Genomic DNA, 21,664 nt, shown 5'->3' on the forward strand with positions numbered 1-21,664 from the left:
TGTAGATGATCTAAACACAGCTGGCAGCCCAAGACGAATCGACAAGTGCAATAATCTTGCAAATCGGTCCACTCATTAGTGAGTTATAAATATTGCCCCAAACGAAATGCAAATTCATTTTATATAAATATTTATAAAGATGAATTACAGTCGCGATTCGCTGGTTGGGCCACAACCTCGACTCAATTAACGAATTCGTTTTTTTAGTTGGGTCAACTGACAGCCATTTAAACACGTGTATTTCGACTTGAACATCACAAATGATGTCCAGAGACGCTCAAACCCGTTTTACATTAAATTCTGACGTAAGGTTACTTTTTAGTTGGGCCATGACCCAACCAGCGGAGGCCCTAATAAAAAGTGGCCCAAGTATTAAAATTCCAACCAGCGAATCGCGACTGTATTTATCTGATGCGGTTTTGTCGGTTTTGTCAAGATATTTTAGTTACCAGATAAAGATTGTAGCTGTTCGAAGCATGTGTGGTACCTAACTGTCAAATCGTATATATTTTTCCTTACTTGACATATAGACCCCCTATCCTCGTCACCAAAAGATGATCCGGACAGCGACAATCTTTATTGACTTAATTTAATTCATGAAAAAATGTTACTTAGGTCCTTTTGAAAAGTTAAGCGAGATTTTTTCAATTATCATCTTTCTGCTTCTTCTTCTTCATGCATCATCAAAGCGCCAATTAAGCGAATAAAAATGTTGACGGAAAAGGTCAATTTATTCAATACGAGATAAATCGACAAAATGATTGTATCTATAAAAAAAACACCCCTAGTCATTGCTAAATACAGTGTTGCCATTGTCGCGTAAAAGTTATGCTTTTTTGTAATTTCGTGCTTTGTTTCGAATTATGAATGGAAACTCGGGACCATGCACAACACGACGTGCCATTGGTGGAAACGATGGAAACAATAAAACCAACCAAACGGGGCCAAATGGCAGCCATACACATATTGTAACGGGAATGTGTGTAAATATTGGAGTGTAAATACCTTTAACGTCGTATGTGTTAAAAAAAATTCTTGATCGATTTTGAATTTTTTTTGTTCAATGGATTGGGACCTTATTGGCAAAAAACAAAGTTTTTTTTTATTAATTCTGGAACGCAATGACCAACCGAGCAAATTGTGAATAACAAATAACTAGACCGCATTCCGTGTCGATTGCAAGGACCAAATAGGATAATGCTTAGTCGATTGGTATATATAACACTATGGGTATCCGAGCCTTCTATCATAAATTCGGTTTTGGAGTGATCCTTTTGCCTTAACATACCTTAACATAAGTATACTTTGTATATGAGAAAGGCGAAAAGTGCAGTTCCTGTTACTGTTACCAACGCTTAATTTACATTCCAACCGAATCGCTTGGCACATGGTCAATATCTCAGGTTTCTAAAAGTACAAAATATAGTACAAAATAATACGTTTGGTTAAAATGCGGTCATGTAATTAACGTTGAGGACGTAATAAGACTTCAAATTATGCTTGATATATCGTTAAAAATACGCTGGAGCAAATTCCTTTAACAAGATGCCAGAGGTGGTATTCCGACAGGAATTTTCGTCAGGCAATTACGCCCTAAAATGAGACAAAGTTTGCCTCCGTCTATGTTGAATCTGTTGAATAATCTTATAATAATCAATAATTATATTTATTGAAATTAAACGAAAAAGCAAATCCGCATTGGTTCCCAGTGCAATTACGATTGTTCCGTTCATTAATAGAGTAGCAACTACGAAATGTACAGCTCATGCTCAAACACAAAATTGCACAAATGTATTTAGAAAAGGAAGAAATAATCTTATTCTTCTTATTGGCATTACATCCCCACACTGGGACAGAGCCGCCTCGCAGCTTAGTGTTCATTAAGCACTTGCACATTTATTCACTGCGAAGTTTCTAAGCCAAGTTACCATTTTTGCATTCGTATATCATGAGGCTAGCACGATGATTAATGTGACCAGCAAGCGTCCTGCGAAACGCGGGACGCCTGTCTGGATTGGGTTACTGGCTTGAAAGTGGTTCCTCCAAAAGTGCATTTCGCATAGATTTTGGCCCAAAAAAAATTAGAAAAATATTTGTAAGGCTGTATGGATTGCAATAAGTTTGTAAAACGAAGTTGAAAAATGCAGCGTCCCGCGAAACGCGTCTGGACGTCTGGTCACATTAACGATGATACTTTTATGCCCAGGGAAGTCGAGACAATTTCCAATCCGAAAATTGCCTAGACCGGCACCGGGAATCGAACCCAGCCACCCTTAGCATGGTCTTGCTTTGTAGCCGCGCATCTTACCGCACGGCTAAGGAGGGCTCCTAGGAAGAAATAATAACACAGAATAAATAAGAAAGAAAATACAAATAACCTTCCAGTTTATTTTTTTACTCAAAGGAATATTTCTTCGTGATCTTAGGGAATGTACGAATTATGCGTACAAAATCACAAATTTGTTTTTAAATCGGAACCTATTTTATTATTTATTCTGAACTTATTTGGTATACCTACCTACATACCTTTTTCACTTAATTTTATTCTGTAATATTATTTTCTATTCGTAATTTATTTACAAATATTATTCTCAATTCTATTATATAGATTATTCCTTGCAATCTTCTGATGTGGTCTATTCTATTCTAAATTAGGTTATTGAGCATCATAAAGCATGAGAATAGCAAATGTTCAACTAACGGTCAATCAATCAACAACAGTGGATACAAATGTTCAAATTCTTATCGTAAAGCGGTGCTTCTGCGCACGTGTTTCGTCCTACCAAAGTGTGATAACAAGGGGAAGGTTTTTCTCACCCATGTCATCCACCGTTCCAGTTGTACAGAAGGCTGGAAAATCGATAAATGACTCCCTTTCTTGAGTTGTCAAAATACAACACACAGGAAGGCACAGAAGTTCACCTGTGAGAAGTTTTCCTGCTTTTCCGTTTATTTTTTCAAAATTTTGCTTTGTCGTTGCCTCGATTTAAAATGTTGAAGTCCGAATTCCAGCATCAATTTTGGGTCACCAAAAAGGCGGTCCAACGGAAGCTCGGTAGGCGTGGTGTAACTTGCAATATGTACTCGCACTGCTCTAATGACGACATTCTCTGTTTTCGGTTTAGGCTCAAAAGAGGATGAAAATATAGTCGCTTCTGATGGAGAGCTCGACGCGAAAATTGAGCTATTCCAATCGGTGGCGGACAGTTCTCGGCAACTGTACCGCATCATCGACCAATATCAGGAAAGGGTATGCATACTAGCTCAGGAGGAAAACTCGTTGGGAAAATTCCTGCGCGAGGTCAGCAAGGAATGTCCCACCACGGGTAAACTGATGTCCAACACGGGCAAGGCAATCTCCTACTGTGGTCAGCAGCGTATTACGATTCGGGTGCCTTTGCTGCGACTGCATCATGACGTGCAAACCTTCAAGGGGCGTGCCGTGGTGGATACCCAGAAGACACTCCAACAGATGGAACGGGAACGCACCGAGTACCGGGCGGCGCTGAGCTGGATGAAATCAGTCAGCATACAGCTGGATCCGGACACTGGAAGGGGACTGGAAAAATTTCGCAAAGCGCAGCGACACGTTAAGACGGCCAAGACGAAGTTCGACAAGTACTCGTTGGATTGTTTGGAGAAGGTAGGTGAAAACCTTCAACAATATTTAAAAATAATATCGAATTGACTTCCTCTACGAAAAATGTTTTTAATGAGCGACTGGTTACAGATTGATCTGCTAGCAGCTGCTAGATGCAACATGTTCTCCCACGCGTTGGTGGGCTATCAGAACTCGATGCTTCAGTTTGCGAAGAAGAGCAACGAAACATACAAAACAGCACTAAAGAGCCTCTCAAAGGACCCGCACTACAACTTTTCCATTCTAAAGGAACTCACTCAAGCGAACCCCAATACCAAGGAGGAGGAAACAGAAGGTCAGGACCAAGTGGACAAACCGGCAGACGATGATCAAATGCTGTTCTTTCAGGTGAAATTATTTATTTTCAAAATCCAAAAAATTGTAATCTAATCTATCAATTGTTCGCAGGACGAATTCAAAGACGAAGATGTCGAAAAGAAGCCAAATGAAGCTAAACCGACAAGTTTCAATCCGGATGATGACGATCAACTTCTCTCGGAAAATCCTGCGGCAACAAACCTTCTGTCGGACATTCCTCAGCTTGACCTTAACAACGAACTGAAATCCCGAACTGACCCAACTTCGGCTTCTGCAGACCTACTCGGTCTAACCATGGACGATGAATTTTCCGACTTCCTTTCCTCGCCGGCTCCGTTCATGCCATCGACTTTGCTCACAAATCCGGAAACCATCATACCGTCCACCTTGGATCACATTTCCGATCTCGAGCAGTTCCCTGCACCGATGAATCCGAAGTCCGAGAAGACATCACGTGACATGTTTGAAACTATACTGTCCCGCATCCCCAGGAGTTCCAACGCGAATGGAGTGGTAGCATCTGGTCATGCGCCGGATGCGAAGAAATCTCACAAAGATGGCAAGACGGGTAAGGATCTCTCCGGATGGTACCAGCTGTTCGCCGAGTTGGATCCGCTTTCCAATCCGGACGCAATTCCGTCCAAGGCTGATGTGCCCAACAACAGTTTGGCGGCTTAGTTGGGTGGCAAAATCAAACCGAGTATATGATGAATGACGACTCGCAGAATCAAGATGTTATTACTATGCATTGTGTTATCTAATTATGATTCCGATAGATTACGATGGTGATGAGCTCGCAGGACTATGCGATGTTCTTTTTATTAATCATATGTATAAGCTTCTTTGAATGTATGTACAACTATCACGTGCTTCACTAATGGAAATCAATAAAAATCGCGTGAATGTGTAATACTAAAATAAGTACTCGCCAAGCATACACATTGTGAAAAACATATCTCTATTGTTGAATCCGGTGGCCTGCATGACACCCTTCTATCGTAATGGTGGATAACAGGCGCGATACTAACGCAGGGTGAAACAGCTTAATTAATATTTATTGGACTTCCGTATTGGTTGAGGGTTTAAATGCGAATGACAAAAATTAACGAATAGAGAAGGTGTGTCAATAACTCTTTGGTTGCTACGCTTGTTAGCAATTAACTCGATTAATGCTATTTCTAACATCCGTCTTAATCGGCTAATCCTATGCTAGATCTCAGCATCTGCAAACATCCAGATTCTAAAAGTGAAGCCAGAGTAAACGCGACGTGCGATGCGACGCGACGCGACTCACGTAAAAGAATAACAATCATCACCAACAGGCTGTCAAATTGCACTGTCGCGTCGCGTCGCATCGCACGTCGCGTCGCGTTTACTCTGGCGGGCACCTAAGCCTTTCGTGAATATATCAGCCAACTGGTCAGTGGTGTTAACAGCTTCGACTTCAAGTGTACCGTTATTGATGTGGTCTCTTATGAAGTGGTGCTTGATATCGATATGTTTCACGCGTTTGCATTCCTCTGTTATCTTCAAAAATGATGAACGAGTCCTTCTCTTCTATTTCCTTCAAATCTTCCAGTATACCTTTAAGCCATAATCCTTCAGATGTTGCAGCGATTAAAGCAATATAGTCAGCCTCGCTTGATGAAGTTGCGACGGTTTGCTGCTTCTTACTTGCCCCGGATACGGATGATCCCTACACTTTGAACAAGTAACCGCTTACTGACTTCCTGTCAATCGTGTCCGAGGCCCAATCAGCATCAGCAAATCCGACAAGAGGCGATTCACTCATTTTACGTTGATACTTGAGCTTCATTGATTTAGTACCTTTCAAATAGCGTACAATTCTTTTTAGCATCTGCCAACGAACTTCAGTAGGTTTTTGTTAGCACATAGCATTGTATACATCAAGCTTCCCAGAAGCTCATGATAGGGACGATCAACACATTCTTTAGAGTCTTGCTGCATTGTAATCTTTTCGATCGGTGTTTTGACGGAATTGCAGTTTTCTAATCCAAACTTTGTTGAAACTCGATCGATTCCTGCTTCTTGTGATAATTCCATTATGCCATCGTCTCGATTGTACGTTATCTTGATTCCCAGAAAATGTTTGGCAGTGCCACAATCTGACATTTTAAATTCATTTGATAAAACTTTCTGTTTTCTATCTTCAACATAATCATCTCCAACTAACAGCAAATCGTCAACATAGATAATCACGTATGTAGTTCCAGTCTCGGTGCTTTTCACATACAAACAGTAGTCATGTCTGGAATGCTTGAATCCAATCCTGATAAGCAAATCGTTCAATTTCTCGTTCCAGCATCTCGGATTTTGCTTCAAGCCATAGAGGGATTTTGCTAGCTTGCAAACTTGATTTTGTTTCGCAGTTATGCCATCTGGAATTACCATGTACACATCCTCCTTTAGTTCACCGTGAAGAAATGCTGTTTTGATATCGAGTTGATGAATGTGGAGCTTCCTATGAACAGCAACATCAAGCACTGTACGAATGGTGACCAACTTTGCAACAGGAGCATATGTTTGTGCATAATCTTGTCCAGACTGTTGCAGAAAGCCTTTTGCGACCAATCAAGCTTTGTAACGGACAGATAGTTAATTTTCATTCTCCTTGAAACGAAAAATCCATTTTGACTTCAACGGGGTTACACCTTTTGGACATTCTACCAAGCGCCACACCTTATTAGTTTTGAGAGACATCAGTTCGCCTTCAATTGTATTTCGCCAATGGTCTTCATCTGAACGTCCGTAGACATCCTTATACGTTTGAGGTGGATCAAGAAATGGATACTCGAGTGTTGAGACAGGAGTACTTTGGGCAATGAAGATTCTGCCAACGATATAATCTATCCATTTACCCGGAACCTTTCTGTCCCGTTCAGGGCGCCTTAATAAATGTTCATCTTGTTCAGGTTGCGGATGGACTATTGGGATACGATCAGAATCCATATTTTCATTGTCATCTACTTCCATCACATCAACTTCTGCAACAGATTCAACATCTGGATCATGATAATCTTGAACACCTTGATAATCAATTATGTGTACAGCAGGGGCTTCAGTTCAGCAGCTTCTAAAACATCATCGTCAACATCAAACGGAACAACTACCAATGGGACTGTGAACTATCGTCTTTTCCAGCGTAAGGGAAACAGTTTTCATTGAACTTAACATCTCTTGCGATGAACAACTTTCTATCTACTGTATTCCACAAGCGATATCCACTCGGTGCATATCCTACCATTACAGCTGCTCGACTCTTCGAATCCAGTTTCTTCCGCAATTGAGACGGTCTTCAGGCGAACGCTTTACTTCCAAAGACTATCCAATGCGCTCGTCGGGCTTCTGTTCAATTAGTATTCTGATGCTAATACTGCTTCGTTCCTTTTCGGAACTTAAGACTCCGTCAGCATAGCACGAACCTTCGGTTGAACCGTTCCGACACTCCATTTTGCTGTGGAGTATAACTTACGGTTGGTTCTACTTGAATGCCTTTTGATGCGTTTCATGAAATCCTTTTGAACTTTTGAAAAATACTCACTAGCTTGATCGACAGTCATTTTTTATATTTGAAATCCCGTGGCAACAGTTGCCATTGACTCAAAGTTTCAAAAATTTTCGAACACTTGTGACTTTCTTTTCAGCATGTACACTACGGCAAAGTGTGAATAATCGTCCATGAAGGATACAAAGTAGCGCGAACCGTCCCATGCAGTTAGTGTTATAGGGCCGCATACACCCGAATGACACCCAATGGCCTTTTCGCACGCACCCGGGTGCCCTTGAATGGTTCTCTACACTGCTTCGCAAATATGCATGGTTCACAAAATTCTTTTTCTCCAGATTGTGGAACAGATTGTCAGTGTCAGTGTTTTCATACTGCTGCTTCCTAGGTGTCCTAGCCTCCGATGCCAGAGGTTCACATGATTAACTTCACATAAGTTTGCTGTTCCGTATTCATAATAAACGTCAAGTTCATAGAAATCTCTCCGTATGCGTAGTGGGCATACTCCGATTACTTCGCCTTCAAGTTCCATTTTCGCAACTGTTTTATCGAACGTTCCCTTGATATTTGCTTTGGTCAACTTCTTAACAGAAATTAGATTCGCTCGCAGGTTAGGTACATATAGAACATCATTGATAGTAACTTGCACACACATGTTGTTAAATCTAGAAATACAGCTTTTGTACCAAGCTTGAATGGATTCGTCATCCTTAGCAACATTTATCACTATAGGATGATTCAATTTGACCAAGCGATTGAAGCAATTCTTCTCGTTGACAAGATGGTCGCTGGCACCAGAGTCAAGCTTGAATATCAGCTTCTTTCGTTCATCGCTGTTTCAGGGCTGATAGCGACCGAAGCCACTCAAAATAGTGACTTTAGTGACCAAAGCTGACGAAAAAAGGGACCAAAAAGTGACTTTCAGTTGCTGAAAAAGTGACCAAATAGTGACTTCCAATTTCAGTTACAAGTTCGATGAGACGAAATCAAGCGTTTTCCCTCGAAGGAGAATAATTTTTCCGTAATTTGTGGCGGAAAACATCTTTCACTCACCACCCTCACCACTCTTTTCTATTAAAAGAAACTCAGAAGAGAAACGAAAATCGTACACGCTAACTTTTTTTCTAATCAGTGACTAAGTAAAATTGTATTGCCCTCTCTTTTATCCCCACGGAAATTCTGCTCAATATCACTTGTCATAAGACGAGTTAATACAATTCCATTGAATTCCACCACTTAATTGTATCTTGACAGATACGTATTTCGACCTCAACAGTAAGGCTGTCTTCAGTGTCTCGTACTTGACTAAAGTCGAGTCAAGTACGAGACACTGAAGACGGCCTTACTGTTGAGGTCGAAATACGTATCTGTCAAGATACAATTAAGTGGTGGAATTCAATGGGATTGTATTAACTCGTCTTATGACAAGTGAAGACATTCCACTAAAAAGCTCAAAATAATTTTCTTATGCTCAATATCAGTTAAAAGCAAGACTACTCAAAACTATGAGTAGTCTTGCAAGCAAATAAAATTTTTACGCCACTGGAAATGAGCGAAATATGGTTATCACTCATAAAACCTGTTTTTCTTTCGCAAAAAGGATTTCTCGGCGAAAATCTGCGATCTGCGATCATTGGATTGGTTGAAAACCTACTTTAGAAAGATGCAGAGAATTCTACGATTTGTCACTGGTGCCGAGGAAGTTTTTGGAATTTTTAGTGCGACAGGAATAACAGTACGGATCGTTTTGGTAGAAAACGAAATGAAACTTGTGAACATTCATGTACAACGAGCCTGGGATTGAACGCTCGACCTCCTGCTTGTAATGAGGACCATGCGCTTTGAACTTTTAAATATTTTTCCTCCAAAATACGCAGATTTTCCGACTTGCTGTGCGTATTCATGAACGATTTTTGCTATGGAATTCGACAGCGCATGCAATCTTCAAAATTGGGGAGACTTGATCTCCTTTCTATGATATCTATTTTTTTATATTTTTATTTATAATATATATAATTTTTTTTTAGAGCAAACCCCTCATTACATCTTTCCAATTACAAAGAATTGAAAAAAAAAAATTTCTTGAATTTTTTAGATTTTTTTTGTATGGATGATTAATGAGTGATCAAATCTTCTCAAATTGAGGCAACAACTAAAAATCCAATAAATCCTGAAATTGTGGTAGAATCGTAGAATGTATTTGTTATCAATGCATTTTTATCAATGAAGATCATTAAGCTTATTTATAAATATGTGCTGCGAAAAAATGATAACATTTGGTCATTATTGGGAGAAGTTCTTCGAATTTTGCGTGGTCACTAAAAAACATCTTTAGGAGGATCAAAACACAGAAAATAATAGAGCAAATAAGGTTGTCAATCAAAAAAATAACTCGCCACATAACGATCACCTTTCCCTACTGTATAAAGATTGAGTTTGAGAAAAAAAAACTTGAAATCGACAGGTCTTCTTGCCGGACAGGACTTGATGACTGTATACCAATTTATAAATTGTGACGTAAAACACCTTCAATTAGCTACTGGTGAAATGCCAATAAGAGCAGCGAATTAAATTTTCCAAGATCCGTAATTTCATTTCCGCCATGAGCAAAGAATCATCCGATCAATACATAAAGCTTTATAAACAATCTTGGTCAATAGTTTCAAAATAGTTGAAAATAGTGACTTTTTGCGAGAAAAAGTTACTTTAGTGACTTGAGGTCGAAAAAAGAGACTTTTTAGTGACCAAGTCACTAAAAAGTGACCCGCTACCAGGCCTGCTGTTTCGAGCTTCTCTTCTGTCTACCATGAATGCCCGGACAGACTAACGGACTTCAGATATTTTTCAACCCGGAACTTCCAATTTTCATAGTCGGTACCCTTGAACTGGGGAATGCCGTATACGGCAACCTCCTTACGTGCATCGCCCATAACCTTTGAATAATTGATACTAACGCAGGGTCAAACAGCTTAATTAATATTTATTGGACTTCTATATTGGTTGAGGGTTTAAATGCGAATGACAAAAATTAACGAATAGAGAAGGAGTGTCAATAACTCATTGGTTGCTACGCTTGTTAACAATTAACTCGATTACTGTGATTTCTAACAGCCTGTTGTATTTGTAACTTAATGAGTTGATCGGGTGATGTGCGAATTTCGAGTTTCAGGCGCATTCTCGAGTCCCTTTGAAATGCGTAGAGGCTTACGGCAAGGTGATGGTCTTTCGTGTCTGCTACTCAACATCGCTTTAAAATGGCTAATACGAAAAGCAAGTATTAACACAAGTGGAACAGCAATTTTCAATTAGTCCGTACAGCTATTTGGTTTCTTTAAGAATATTGAGAAGATGGAGGAAGCCTATACATCAGACTGAAGAGGAAAGCTAAGCTGACCGGACAAGTCATCAACACGTCGAAGACGAAGTACTTGATAGGAAAAGGTTCAAGAGAAGACAATGTGAGCCACCCACCGCGAACTTGCATCAGTGGTGACGAAATCGAGGTGGAAGAAGCACGTAGAAGATTGGTCAATCAGATGGATAACGATGGACTGCGTGGTTGGCGACGTGCATCCATAGACCGAGCTGAATGAAGACGACTTTTATGTACTACAGAGGCCACTCTTATAAGTCTGAACAAGTAATAATAGATTGTAGTCGGGTTTTACGCGGAGAATTCGTTCCGCGTTAATTCGAAAAATCCTCGTAAAACGCGACCCCAGTACATTATGGATCTCCGGGACTATTAAAATTTGATTTTGAAGGGAACATTCCTGTAGGTACCGCCATAGTTGATGACAATGGGTCATTGTTTCAAGTTATTAGAATGCTTGTAAAATATTAAATGTATCTGAGGGCAAGTAGACTAAGTTATAAGAACGATTTCGTTATCCGACCTCCAGACTGTCGGTGAGAGCGATGACCCATTCTCACCCCCAATATGTACGAGAAAGGCGGAAAGATACAACAATAATGGAAAGCAATGGATATGTGATATAACATACGAAAAGACTCATGGTTTTAATTTTATAAGACCTATATAGTTTTCTTTCTTTTTTTTTCCTCGCTTATCCCTGGTCGCGGATTAACATAGACAAACTTTCATTTCGTTCAAGTTGCCCTTTGGCCACCCTTTATTATATGCCAGTTGTAGTAAACCATCGTTCTCAGGAGATTTTGGCATCGTCATTGCGCGAAGCAAACCAAAGTTGCAGTCCTGTTTCGAGGTGTTACAATTGTTGATGGTTGATTGTTAGCTATAAACTTCGTATGCATAAATGCGTTCTGACGCTACACACTATAATGCCTAATAGTTTTATTTCCATTGCACTGGAAGATCCTGTCCATATTTCTCTCTCACTCGGTCTCTTTCTCTCGATCTCATTTTCCATTACTATAGTGGTTCTCAATCAGTTCTTATGCGTTTCATGATGATGGAATTTTGTTATCTCTTACTGTGCCTTATTCCTATCGATTTTCACAGGTTCGTAAGGACTCGTTTTCCCAGACACAGTTTCTGGGTCAAATCTTAGCCAAATATTTACAATCATAATCTCAAAAGTGCTAACTTATATGTACAACAGTGTACTTTATGTGTTTTTTTTTATCAAATAGCATTGCCGAGGGCGCTAAATTACATCTGTCATAATACGAAATCAACTTTTTTTTTATTCTTCCATGCAAAAGGAATATGTAAGCATTTTTGAGAAGATAAAACAAACCTAAAAGCTGTGCAACGAAATACGTGTTCGTTTGATTTCGCATCTCTCGAGCCCCTCAAGTTACCAAGCCATTCACACTTGACTGAATAAATAAATAAAACTAGGATAAACTTAACAAAACTCTGCAGTCCTTATATCCAGTAGTTGCTTGCCTCGCAATGAAAATGTACACGAATTTAGATGCATGGTTTATTGAGCCACTTATAGGAATCCAAACTCACTATTGTTCCTTCCTTGTTACTGTAAATTATGTTCACTCAGAACGCACTCAATGGTCGAATGAAGTCAACCACGTCTACTACTTCTCTTCTTATATAATTACCACGAGTTTGTAAAGAGGTAGAATTAGCAAGCAAAATTAGGAAAACTAAACAATTGTCATACGGATTTATAAAAATGTAAACGTACGCGGTGTAGTGCAGCAACAAAATGGTCAAAATTATACGATATCACCTTTCGCACTTGTCACACACTCACCAGCGCACCTACACACAACAAACACGCACATGCACACACACAAGCATAAACAAAACAATTCGTAACTGTTGGTCAACAATCATAAAACACTTTATAGGGAAGGGGGGAGCATAGGAATAATTCCCATCGAAATAATCACTGCTCCCAAACAGACTCCACCAGGTAGGCAGGTATAGGGCCCATCTGTGCCCCCATTTGCGATCGCCAGGGCTGTGATCTTTCAGTGGTCGTCCGAGAAGTCGAACCTTAGAATCTCCTGCCGTATGCTGTGTGATGTAGCAATCCATTGGGTGGAAGAGAAACAGAGAGAAAGGAAAATAGAGAAATTCATTTATTTCACTATAGGATTGTAACAGACGAGTTTGCATTGTGTTCAAATATGGGGCACCACGTGAGCGACGCAGTACCAAAGCATGCGCTGATGTCTAATGCTCGTTGTTCAGTAAAGCGTGCCTTCCACCACCAGGTTCGCTAGTGAGAACTACATTCCAGTGGCGTGCGAGCCAAATTAATTTCAAATGGGCTTATTGTCACGACATTTTGTGACATTTATGTAATTTCGTTCTCACGTCTCTCACTTTGTATTCAGAACAATTATGTAATAGACAAAATTAAACGGACCCTTTAAGCACGTCAAGTTCATAAAAAATTCCCGAATTGTAAATAATTTTTGAAGTACGTTAGTCCCATAAAACCGCAACAACATTTCTCAACACTGTTCATAGGTGGTCAACATGGTATGACGACGACTAATATGCAACCGAAGATACAAAGTAAGTAGAATTCAACGCCACGAAACGTCTTGAAATTTCTCTGTTGGGAACGAGTTGGCGGCAGTGAGCATAAGTACACGAGGTCACCAGCGACACAAAAATGTGATTAGAAGATAAACTTTCCATATTTTGGGTTTCTACCTTTATGTATAATTATATTATAAATCAGTACAATCTCTTCAACTATTGTATCGAAAATTACAAACGAAAGAAGAATAACGTAAACTGATAAACTCGTGTTCGTGATATTCATACTTACTCTTCGTAGAACTGCGATTCTCGGGGTGTCATGTGTAGTAACTGCTCTAGGTTCTCAAGGATGCCCGACTCACGAAGCATCTTCTGTCGGCCGCCTTTCTCCATCAGGTTTCTCACCACAAATACGGCACCCATTTGGAGCTTGTTGTCGGATACGACCTGCAGAGAAGAAATCCATGTAGATTATTGTTTATGAGTCATTTGCATGAGAAAATCTAATATGTAAATGATATTCATACAATTTCAGGTTTGAAGGATGTGGGCTATGTTGGGGTCTGCCTATACTTTGGTTCATATTTTTCAGCCGTTTACTGCCTTAATGGACGCTATAGGATCGTTCAGTCCTTTCATGGAAAAGTTCGAAAGCCAAATGTGTGGTAAAATGGCAATTTCAGAGCCCGGAATTTTTTGGAGGAGCCATCTTGCTTGAATAGGTATTCTCTTGAAACCTTGGTGAAAAAGGTGAAAAAAATTCGAAGACGTGGCAGAATGTCGTGTAAAATAAGGCTGAAAAATAGAGGAGTAGACTGAAGCCCCCTAAGCTGAACAGTATGTCACTTAGGGGGTGGGACTTATACTCGGGGAAAGCCCGTTCGCCTCGACAGAGGATCTTATTCCCGGAAAAGGTGTTCGGGGGTCCTATATTTGGTAATAGAGCCCGGCAGCCTTCAAAAAACAAGAGAGCTGCCATTCTGGCTTCGTCGTCGCCTAGAGCTTCTCTAATGCTGCCTGGGATCCCATAAAGTTCCCTAGGGAATTCGTATTTAGGGCATCTACAGGTGAAATGCTCCACGCTGTTTCTTACTCAACACAGGTCACATTGAGGTGGGAAAGGGCCTCCACCAAAGTTGTGGGAGACCCTTGTATGACCGGTCAGTAACCTCGATACGATCTCCTGCTTTTCCTGGGAAGTCAGTTCCCTCCATGGACCAGTAAAGCCTTTGATCTTCCTTAGGGATCGTGTGTGGTTGCTACTCCAAATCCGCGCCTAGTTCTGGCCGACAACACTTTTTGTCCACTTTTTAACGTCGACCAGCGAGACGGAGCGGGTGTAGAGAAGACCTTCGTGCCCAACGCTTGCTAGAGCATCGGCTTCGACGTTTCCCCTGATGCCACAATGGAGATCCAGGCGAGACTAGTATTCGGTGCTATAGCCGCCAGTATTCCTTGGATCCAAGGGTGTCTAGGACTGTCGCTCTGGAGAGCAGCGACGACGCTAGCTGGATCTGTAAAGATTGCGATCGATTTGTTGGCCGAACTGTGGCTGCGACGAAGATAACAGCAGCTTCAGCCGAGCAGATGCTGCATTGACTAGCTAAACTGTTCCATCTATTTAAACCGGAACCGGAAACTCCAAAACCGACACCGCGGCTGGAGACTGAATCGGTGAATCGGATTTTATGGTTCTGAAATCGTGTTCCCAACAGTTCTAGGAACGATCTTCTCAACTCGTCTGTATTTTTCCCACTTTTAAACCGGGTGGCTATGGTGTGGTCGACCCTGGCAGGAGGCATTAGCCAGCTTTTTGCTCCGTGCCAGTGGACCCTCGCCACTGGGGGGAGACTAGTGCCGGCCACGTTTCGCAAGATCCGGTCAGCCTCGTCGAGGAGAGGGATCCTGCACTCCCCTGAGGTGGCAGCCGCAAAAGAAGTACTGCAGATAGCCATTAGGACTCGGTGTCGAAAGGGGAGGATACCGGCGTCAACACAAGCGGCTTCTGCTGGCGTGGAAGGAAGCAGTCCAGAGGCCAACTGAACATAATTGTTGAAAACCGGGGAGTGGACAGTCAACAGGTTGCTCCGCGCAGAGCTGGTTAGCTACAGGCCGTAGAGTAGACGACTATCTAGAATCGCCTGGCCCATAATTAAACTGGTGTGTCTGTTGTTAGTCCGATGTTTTTGGCCAGGGTTTTCATCAAACTAATCCGGGACTTACAGGACACTTTATAACAGCCCGGAAGTGTGGAACGAAGGTTAATCGGCGATCGATGTCCACTCCAAGGACGCGGACGATTTTCCTGTTCGGTTTTGGGATCATGGCCGAGTCTGATGGAAGGTCCGGTAAGTTGGTGACGGCTCCGGCAAACGTGGCCCCGAATGCATTTTCCGGCGTTCATAATAAACCCGATGGAGGCAGCCCAACGGTGAATGGCACTAATCGCTGCCTGTGTCTTTATCCTGGTTCGTCCAGGAGTATTACCCACCACGACCAGGAGAATGTCGTCGGCGTAGACGAAGAGTTGAACCACTGAACATTCGCCGGTAGAACGCCGAAAACCCCGTTCATTGCGACCAAAAGAGGGTGACCGCAAGAACCGACCCTTCGGGGGACGCCGGTCTCCTCGGCGAATTCTCTAGACGCAGTTTCGCCAATCAGAACCGTGAGGGTCCGTGCGGTGAGGAAGCTTTTTATAAAGGTGATGCGCCATTCCTGAAGTTGTTTGAGGACCAAGGGTCCTGCTAAAAGCTTTGGCAATATCCAAAGAACAGTTGGTTGGCAGTCTGCTCTGGGGTTACCGTCAGGTGTTTGATGAAGACAAAGAATCCTTCTGACGATCCATTGGTTGGTAATTTTGAATGTTTTACCAGTATCAGGTCGTTTTCATGCAGCATGTCACTTGTAGCTCCAGAGAACTCAAAAGTGCCGACGCAGTCCGTGAATGTAGCGAAATCTAACGCATTGTACGCTTCGTCAAAGCTTGATTGCTGATCGTTAATTATTGTGGTTGATTAAAATGGTTCTCCCAATCAAGAAATGTCCCGGAGTGAGCGGCTGTAAATCTTTTGGGGCATCTCCATCGGAGGCTGGCTAAATAGAACAGTGTAGCAAACTCTTTAAATGGTCGGGGTTCAACCAAATCACACCAAGCGCCAACCAAAAATAACCCATTTTTCTGCTCAAACTTTCGTTTAGCAGATTTAGTTAGTTGCAAATCGCACGGATATTCCTCAATCCAGTAACTGAGGATATCCTACTGCAAATGTACGCTTAAAATGATGTGAAACTATTGCCGTTGTCCTTTTACGAACAAAATATCACAAGTCAGTCAAAAAGCTGCATGGTCCGGTTTGGCTGAACCCTGACCAAATGTGAGTCGTGCATTCCGCGACACGATGTTAAGACGAATGTCGTCGGCATAAGCGATATTCCAGTGGGAAGTACGAAAGATACCGCTTATGGCCACAAGAAATAGAGTGACCGCAATAACCGAGCTTTGCGAAATGCCTGTTTCTTCTTTGCGTATATTTCATTCGTAATTGCTCGCAAGAACCTGGAAGGTAAGTCTACTCAAGGAATTAATAATGAAAGTAAGCATGTTTCCAGTAATTCCCCAGATCGCCAACTTATCCAGGACGCCAGGACACCAATCTCTATTGGAGGCTTAGGCAAGATCCAAGGACACCATCTCAATGTGGAGCCCTTTTTTGTTAATCGTTATCAATGATCTGCCCAAGGGATGCCAGATAGGTGCCGGTTTCCGAAGCCGGGCCGGATGGCGTTGAAAGTCTAGTTTCCGATTTTCTGCAAGAAACTCGATCATCCAACGATTAACCATTCGCTCCATAATTGAGTTGCAGCTGGTCAGAGCGATTGGCCGGTAGCTGCTGATATCGTCGACAGACTCGGTGTTTTTAGGGATAGCTATGACGAAGCTATGAATCCAGCTGCTCGGAACCGTTTCTGCAGTCCACTCTTGATTGATGGCGGAGAGAAGGCTGGTCTTTCCTCTGTTTGTAAAATTGTACAGCATCGGGTATCCTATGCAGTCTGGACCCACCAGGGCATCAGCGATAATCTTCGGATCTCTTGTTATTGTATCATTCACTTTGATAGCCATTCCTTTATGTCATTCCTTGTACATGTACATGTACTATTTATTCGCCTCCAAGTCTCTGATGGGGACTGGTTTTCCATAATGGAGTCGAGAAACTCGGACCAGGGTTGTCTTTCGCTTTTCTGATCACCTGCCTGCAGCTATTACGGACAGCCTGATACTCGTCCAGGGTGCGGGTCGTTTTGGGGTGATCAAGTAGGTTTCTTCTCGCACGTTTAACTGCTCATAATAGTTTTCTACGCAATTTGATGGCTTTTTTAATGTAGTCATTTCAACAGTGGAGCGCACGGCATCCGGGTTTTGGACTGATTCGGGATATTGGTCTAAGCTTCAAGGTTTATAACCGCAGTTAAGTTTGAGATTGACATTGGAGCATGGGTATTCAGTTCGGCTTCGAATGTGGTTTGGAAGCCACCGGAGCCACCGGAGTCTTCTCGAGATCTCAGGAGCGGCCCTATTTTCCAGTGTGATACAGATTGGGGTGTGATCGCTTCCTCTGAAATCATCGTCTACGAACCAGAGCAAACGATTGGTGATGAGAGCCGATACGAGCGAAATATCGATCGCAGATCTGTTTGGCCGCGGCAGAATGTGGGTGAAACATCATTCAGAATAGTTAAGTTTCGCTGGCTGACAAGCTTGGCAATGATGATGCCTTGCGCGTTGTTGGTCCGTCTACCCCAAGCTAGATGGTGACTGTTCATATCTCCAAGAAAGATTATTGGCTGTGGAATCCGGTCAAGGGCCTCGTCCAGCTGATTTTCTAGGTTTGCCAACTTTCCGATCCTCGGCATCTTCTCTCAATTAACGTGATTGGTTCCGCCTAGTCCACTCCACAATGGTAGAACTGTGATGCAAGCCTGCTGTTCACCGAGATTATTAATGGATGTTTCGCATTATATTCCAAAGAGAATCTGGCGAGTGAGGGAACAGCTGTTGATGAATGGACTCGAAGCCAGCATCTTCGGTGTAGTAACTGTAGTCCCTTTTTCAGCGCCGTTATTTCTGTAGCATAGACTTGGTGCTGCGTATATCAAACCAAGAGATTTCGCGCTGTAGCTACTTCTGCTGCCGACAGAGTTGTACGTTGACTGCGTTCGGATGTCAATTTTCCTCTAATCGGATTATCCATGTCGTCACTCGAATTAGCTTGGAGTAAAACGAGAATCGGTTGGTCAAAACCTCTATTACGTCGGCGCTGACGTCCAATTTTGTTGTCAACTAAGTCTCGTTCTGTTGCGGTTACAGTCGGAAATATTAGAGTGTCAGTAATAACTTTCCAATCGGGGTCAAAGTTTGGATGATGCTAGCGCGCATGGTGCTACTTTGTGGGTTGGCACATGTCTCCAATCCGATACTGGGATGACGGACTTGACTGAAGCTGCTCGGTTAGCCACAAATATTTGTCATCGAGCGGGATCACCGGAAATTTATGCTACTGAGGTTGTCTAATCTCAATACCCCATTGTTCCAACGGAATGGAATTTGAAGTGAGTTTTTCATGACCTTGACCAAGTCAGCCAACAATGCTGTTGCACATAGCTCCAGTTCCTATTGAGAAGACGGCCTATTAATTGATGCCACTCGAAAATGCGAACCGGGCAGATGCAAGCTGTATTTACTATTCACGTGGATCCCCATAATATAGACAACCACTTCCACCGAAACATCGCTGAAGCCATGCAGTTGGTATTGCACCGGATCGTTGATGCTGATGCAGTGACGAGGTATGCTGATTCGCCAGACGTCTTGTAAATGCAGAAGATACGTTCGCCACTGATGATTAAACTGATTCGCCTTCGAATAATCGACCTGGATCTTCAACAGTCCCTGCATCAACATTTTGGCTATGACGACCACAGGAACGATCAGTCCAAGGAAGTTAAAAATCTTGAAAATAGTTGAGAGTTTCACATTGCCTTGCAAGTGAGGAGATCTTCTGGATACTGCCAATGAAGGCCATGGATCTTATGATAGTATCTTGACAGTAGACACTGACAGTGTGCATAGGATTCACTGCTTGGTCTTCTGGGGGTTTCTCCGAAAAACCTCCTCGTTGCAGCATAGTGGAATTTGACGACGCTTTTCGATTGCTTCTTCGTATGTGCAAGAATAAAATAGTTGACAAAAAAGTCTTCAATCGCCTTTCTTGCTAACGGAAATTCGTGACCCTCATCCTCTGTTAGCTTAACGTTTTGATACGGCAGCGCGCAGAACATACCAAATCTAATGCGCATTGATCCCGTATTTCGCCAACTGTTGTTCTGTCCTACCACAGCAGTCGGATGAGCTTGCTATTGTCCCCGATCACACGTATCTGTAGATACGGTATGCAAACGTTGATAGGCGGTTTGTAAAGGGCCCTTGAACGACAGACCATTCGATGACATGATCTTCGGAAGATCTAGATCAGGAAAATCCTTGAAACGTGGCTGGCTGCCAGGCAATCTTACATGTATTTTGTATAAATGGAAGCTTCATTGCATTACGTCCTGTAGATTGCGTGTTTTCTTTACAAAACTTCTCCTACGTCAGGTGCTTGCGTGGTTCCAATTCTTCTATCTCCCAGAATTTGGCGATTGCTTGACTACGGCTCCTCAGAGTCGTTATTGGGCACAAAACATATTGGGGACTTCTAAGTGGAGATTGTTGGCTCAAAGAATCCTGCTAGGGCTGTCTCTTATAGGTCCCAGTGATACGCGTTTTGTGGGGAATTTTTATAACCTTTCATTTGACAACGGCCGGCCATTATGCAGTTCCCAGTCAAATGTCAGCGAATTGGTGCGGAATCGGATTCCCAACAATCTTTGATGGTAAGTACACAGTCGAATCTGATGTTGTAATCGTGAATTCGTGAATTCAGATCTACCCTGACGAATTCGGTGATCTTGATCATCAGTTCGAAAATTCCTTTCAAAGGTAAGTTTATTCGGTTTGACTTCAACCCCAGTTTCTTCGTAAGATTTGCCGTAATGAAGTTGGCTTGTAACGCAATCTAATAGAGCCCAGCCGTAAATTGTTAACCGTTTGCTTCGACAAGAACGACGACGGTGTCGAATAACACAAAGGGGAAACACTCGGTGTAAGAGAGTTGACTGGTAACTCGGGTGCCGTGTGGCGAGATGGTGCAAGGAGCGGTCTTTCATGGAACAGAGTGATGTCGTTCCTTGCACTTACGGGAATCCTCAGCAGTTTCGAGTAAGTTTGTTGTTTTAGAAGCTTCAAAATTTCCTCCAGCTTAGGAGGCGTCTTCATCGAAGCGGTCTAATTAAACCTTTTTAGGGTCACGGAATTTACCTTAGCCAGGTAAATTCATTTGCAGTCTCGACCCTCACGTTCAATTGCTTGCAATTTTCGCCGTTTCGTAAAGCTTGAGTAGATCGTCCGGCGATGGAATAACGGTGCTCCGCAGAATGTTGAATATGATGATTAACGATCTAGTATTTCCATTTAATTTCAGTGCAATCTGACAACTCTGGCCGGAACAACATATTAAGCTTCACCTGGCTCAATTAGTACGAGACAAGAGTAGTTACAAATAAAGTAAACTAAATACACTTAATAGTACATACTCGTGTCTTAGATTTTTTTTCAATAATGGATTGTAATATTTTTTGATCAGAGAGAATGAAGTTATTACGATATGTCAAGTACAGATACAAATCTGAAAAAGCCATCAAATCGCAAGTGATACTTACCAAAAACTCTCTTATCTTTTTGATGATGTTTTCATCTTCCATTACGTAGTCCTTATCACGCGCACCAGCCGTAATGTTGCTTATAATAATTAAAGCCTGTTCCTTCACTTCCGCCGGATGGGGACCATCCAGAACCAAATTCACCTAAGTTCAAAAATAAAGCAATTCTAATAAACTGGTCACCAATCGAACAAATACCAAATATTACCGCTCGCAGCACTTCCGACGAATGTTCCGACATTATAATCTCAATGTGCAACGTATTGCTAAGGAGATTCCTTAGAAGTCCCAGGGTTTTCATGATGACCCGTTCGTCCGAATCGCTTAGCAGCTGGAATATTCGATCCGTTCCCAGCGTGTCGATGATTTTGGATTTAACTTTTTGTTCAGCCTGTGCGATAGATAAAAATAATGATTT

At 42.1% G+C, this 21,664-nt stretch overlaps 2 protein-coding genes across 2 annotated transcripts in view; one reads left to right on the forward strand and one right to left on the reverse strand.

Annotated features, from left to right (window-relative positions):
• The first annotated feature begins 2,891 nt into the window (after positions 1-2,891).
• On the forward strand, positions 2,892-4,859 carry LOC134215017 (islet cell autoantigen 1-like protein). Its single transcript, XM_062694283.1, has 4 exons — positions 2,892-3,055; positions 3,126-3,643; positions 3,731-3,988; positions 4,049-4,859. Exons 1-4 carry the CDS (start codon positions 2,992-2,994, stop codon positions 4,634-4,636), a joined length of 1,428 nt encoding a protein of 475 aa, XP_062550267.1. The 5' UTR covers positions 2,892-2,991; the 3' UTR covers positions 4,637-4,859.
• Positions 4,860-12,380: 7,521 nt separating this feature from the next.
• Positions 12,381-21,664, reverse strand: part of LOC134210733 (armadillo repeat-containing protein 8-like) — a 28,912-nt gene continuing 19,628 nt past the window's right edge. Inside the window, 4 exon segments of the mRNA XM_062686971.1 lie at positions 12,381-12,948; positions 13,715-13,872; positions 21,247-21,390; positions 21,455-21,637. Of these exon segments, the coding sequence (XP_062542955.1) occupies positions 12,903-12,948; positions 13,715-13,872; positions 21,247-21,390; positions 21,455-21,637 (531 nt within the window). The 3' untranslated portion in view covers positions 12,381-12,902.

Source organism: Armigeres subalbatus, chromosome 2 (genome assembly GCF_024139115.2).
Source record: "Armigeres subalbatus isolate Guangzhou_Male chromosome 2, GZ_Asu_2, whole genome shotgun sequence".
NCBI classification, from domain to species: domain Eukaryota; kingdom Metazoa; phylum Arthropoda; class Insecta; order Diptera; family Culicidae; genus Armigeres; species Armigeres subalbatus.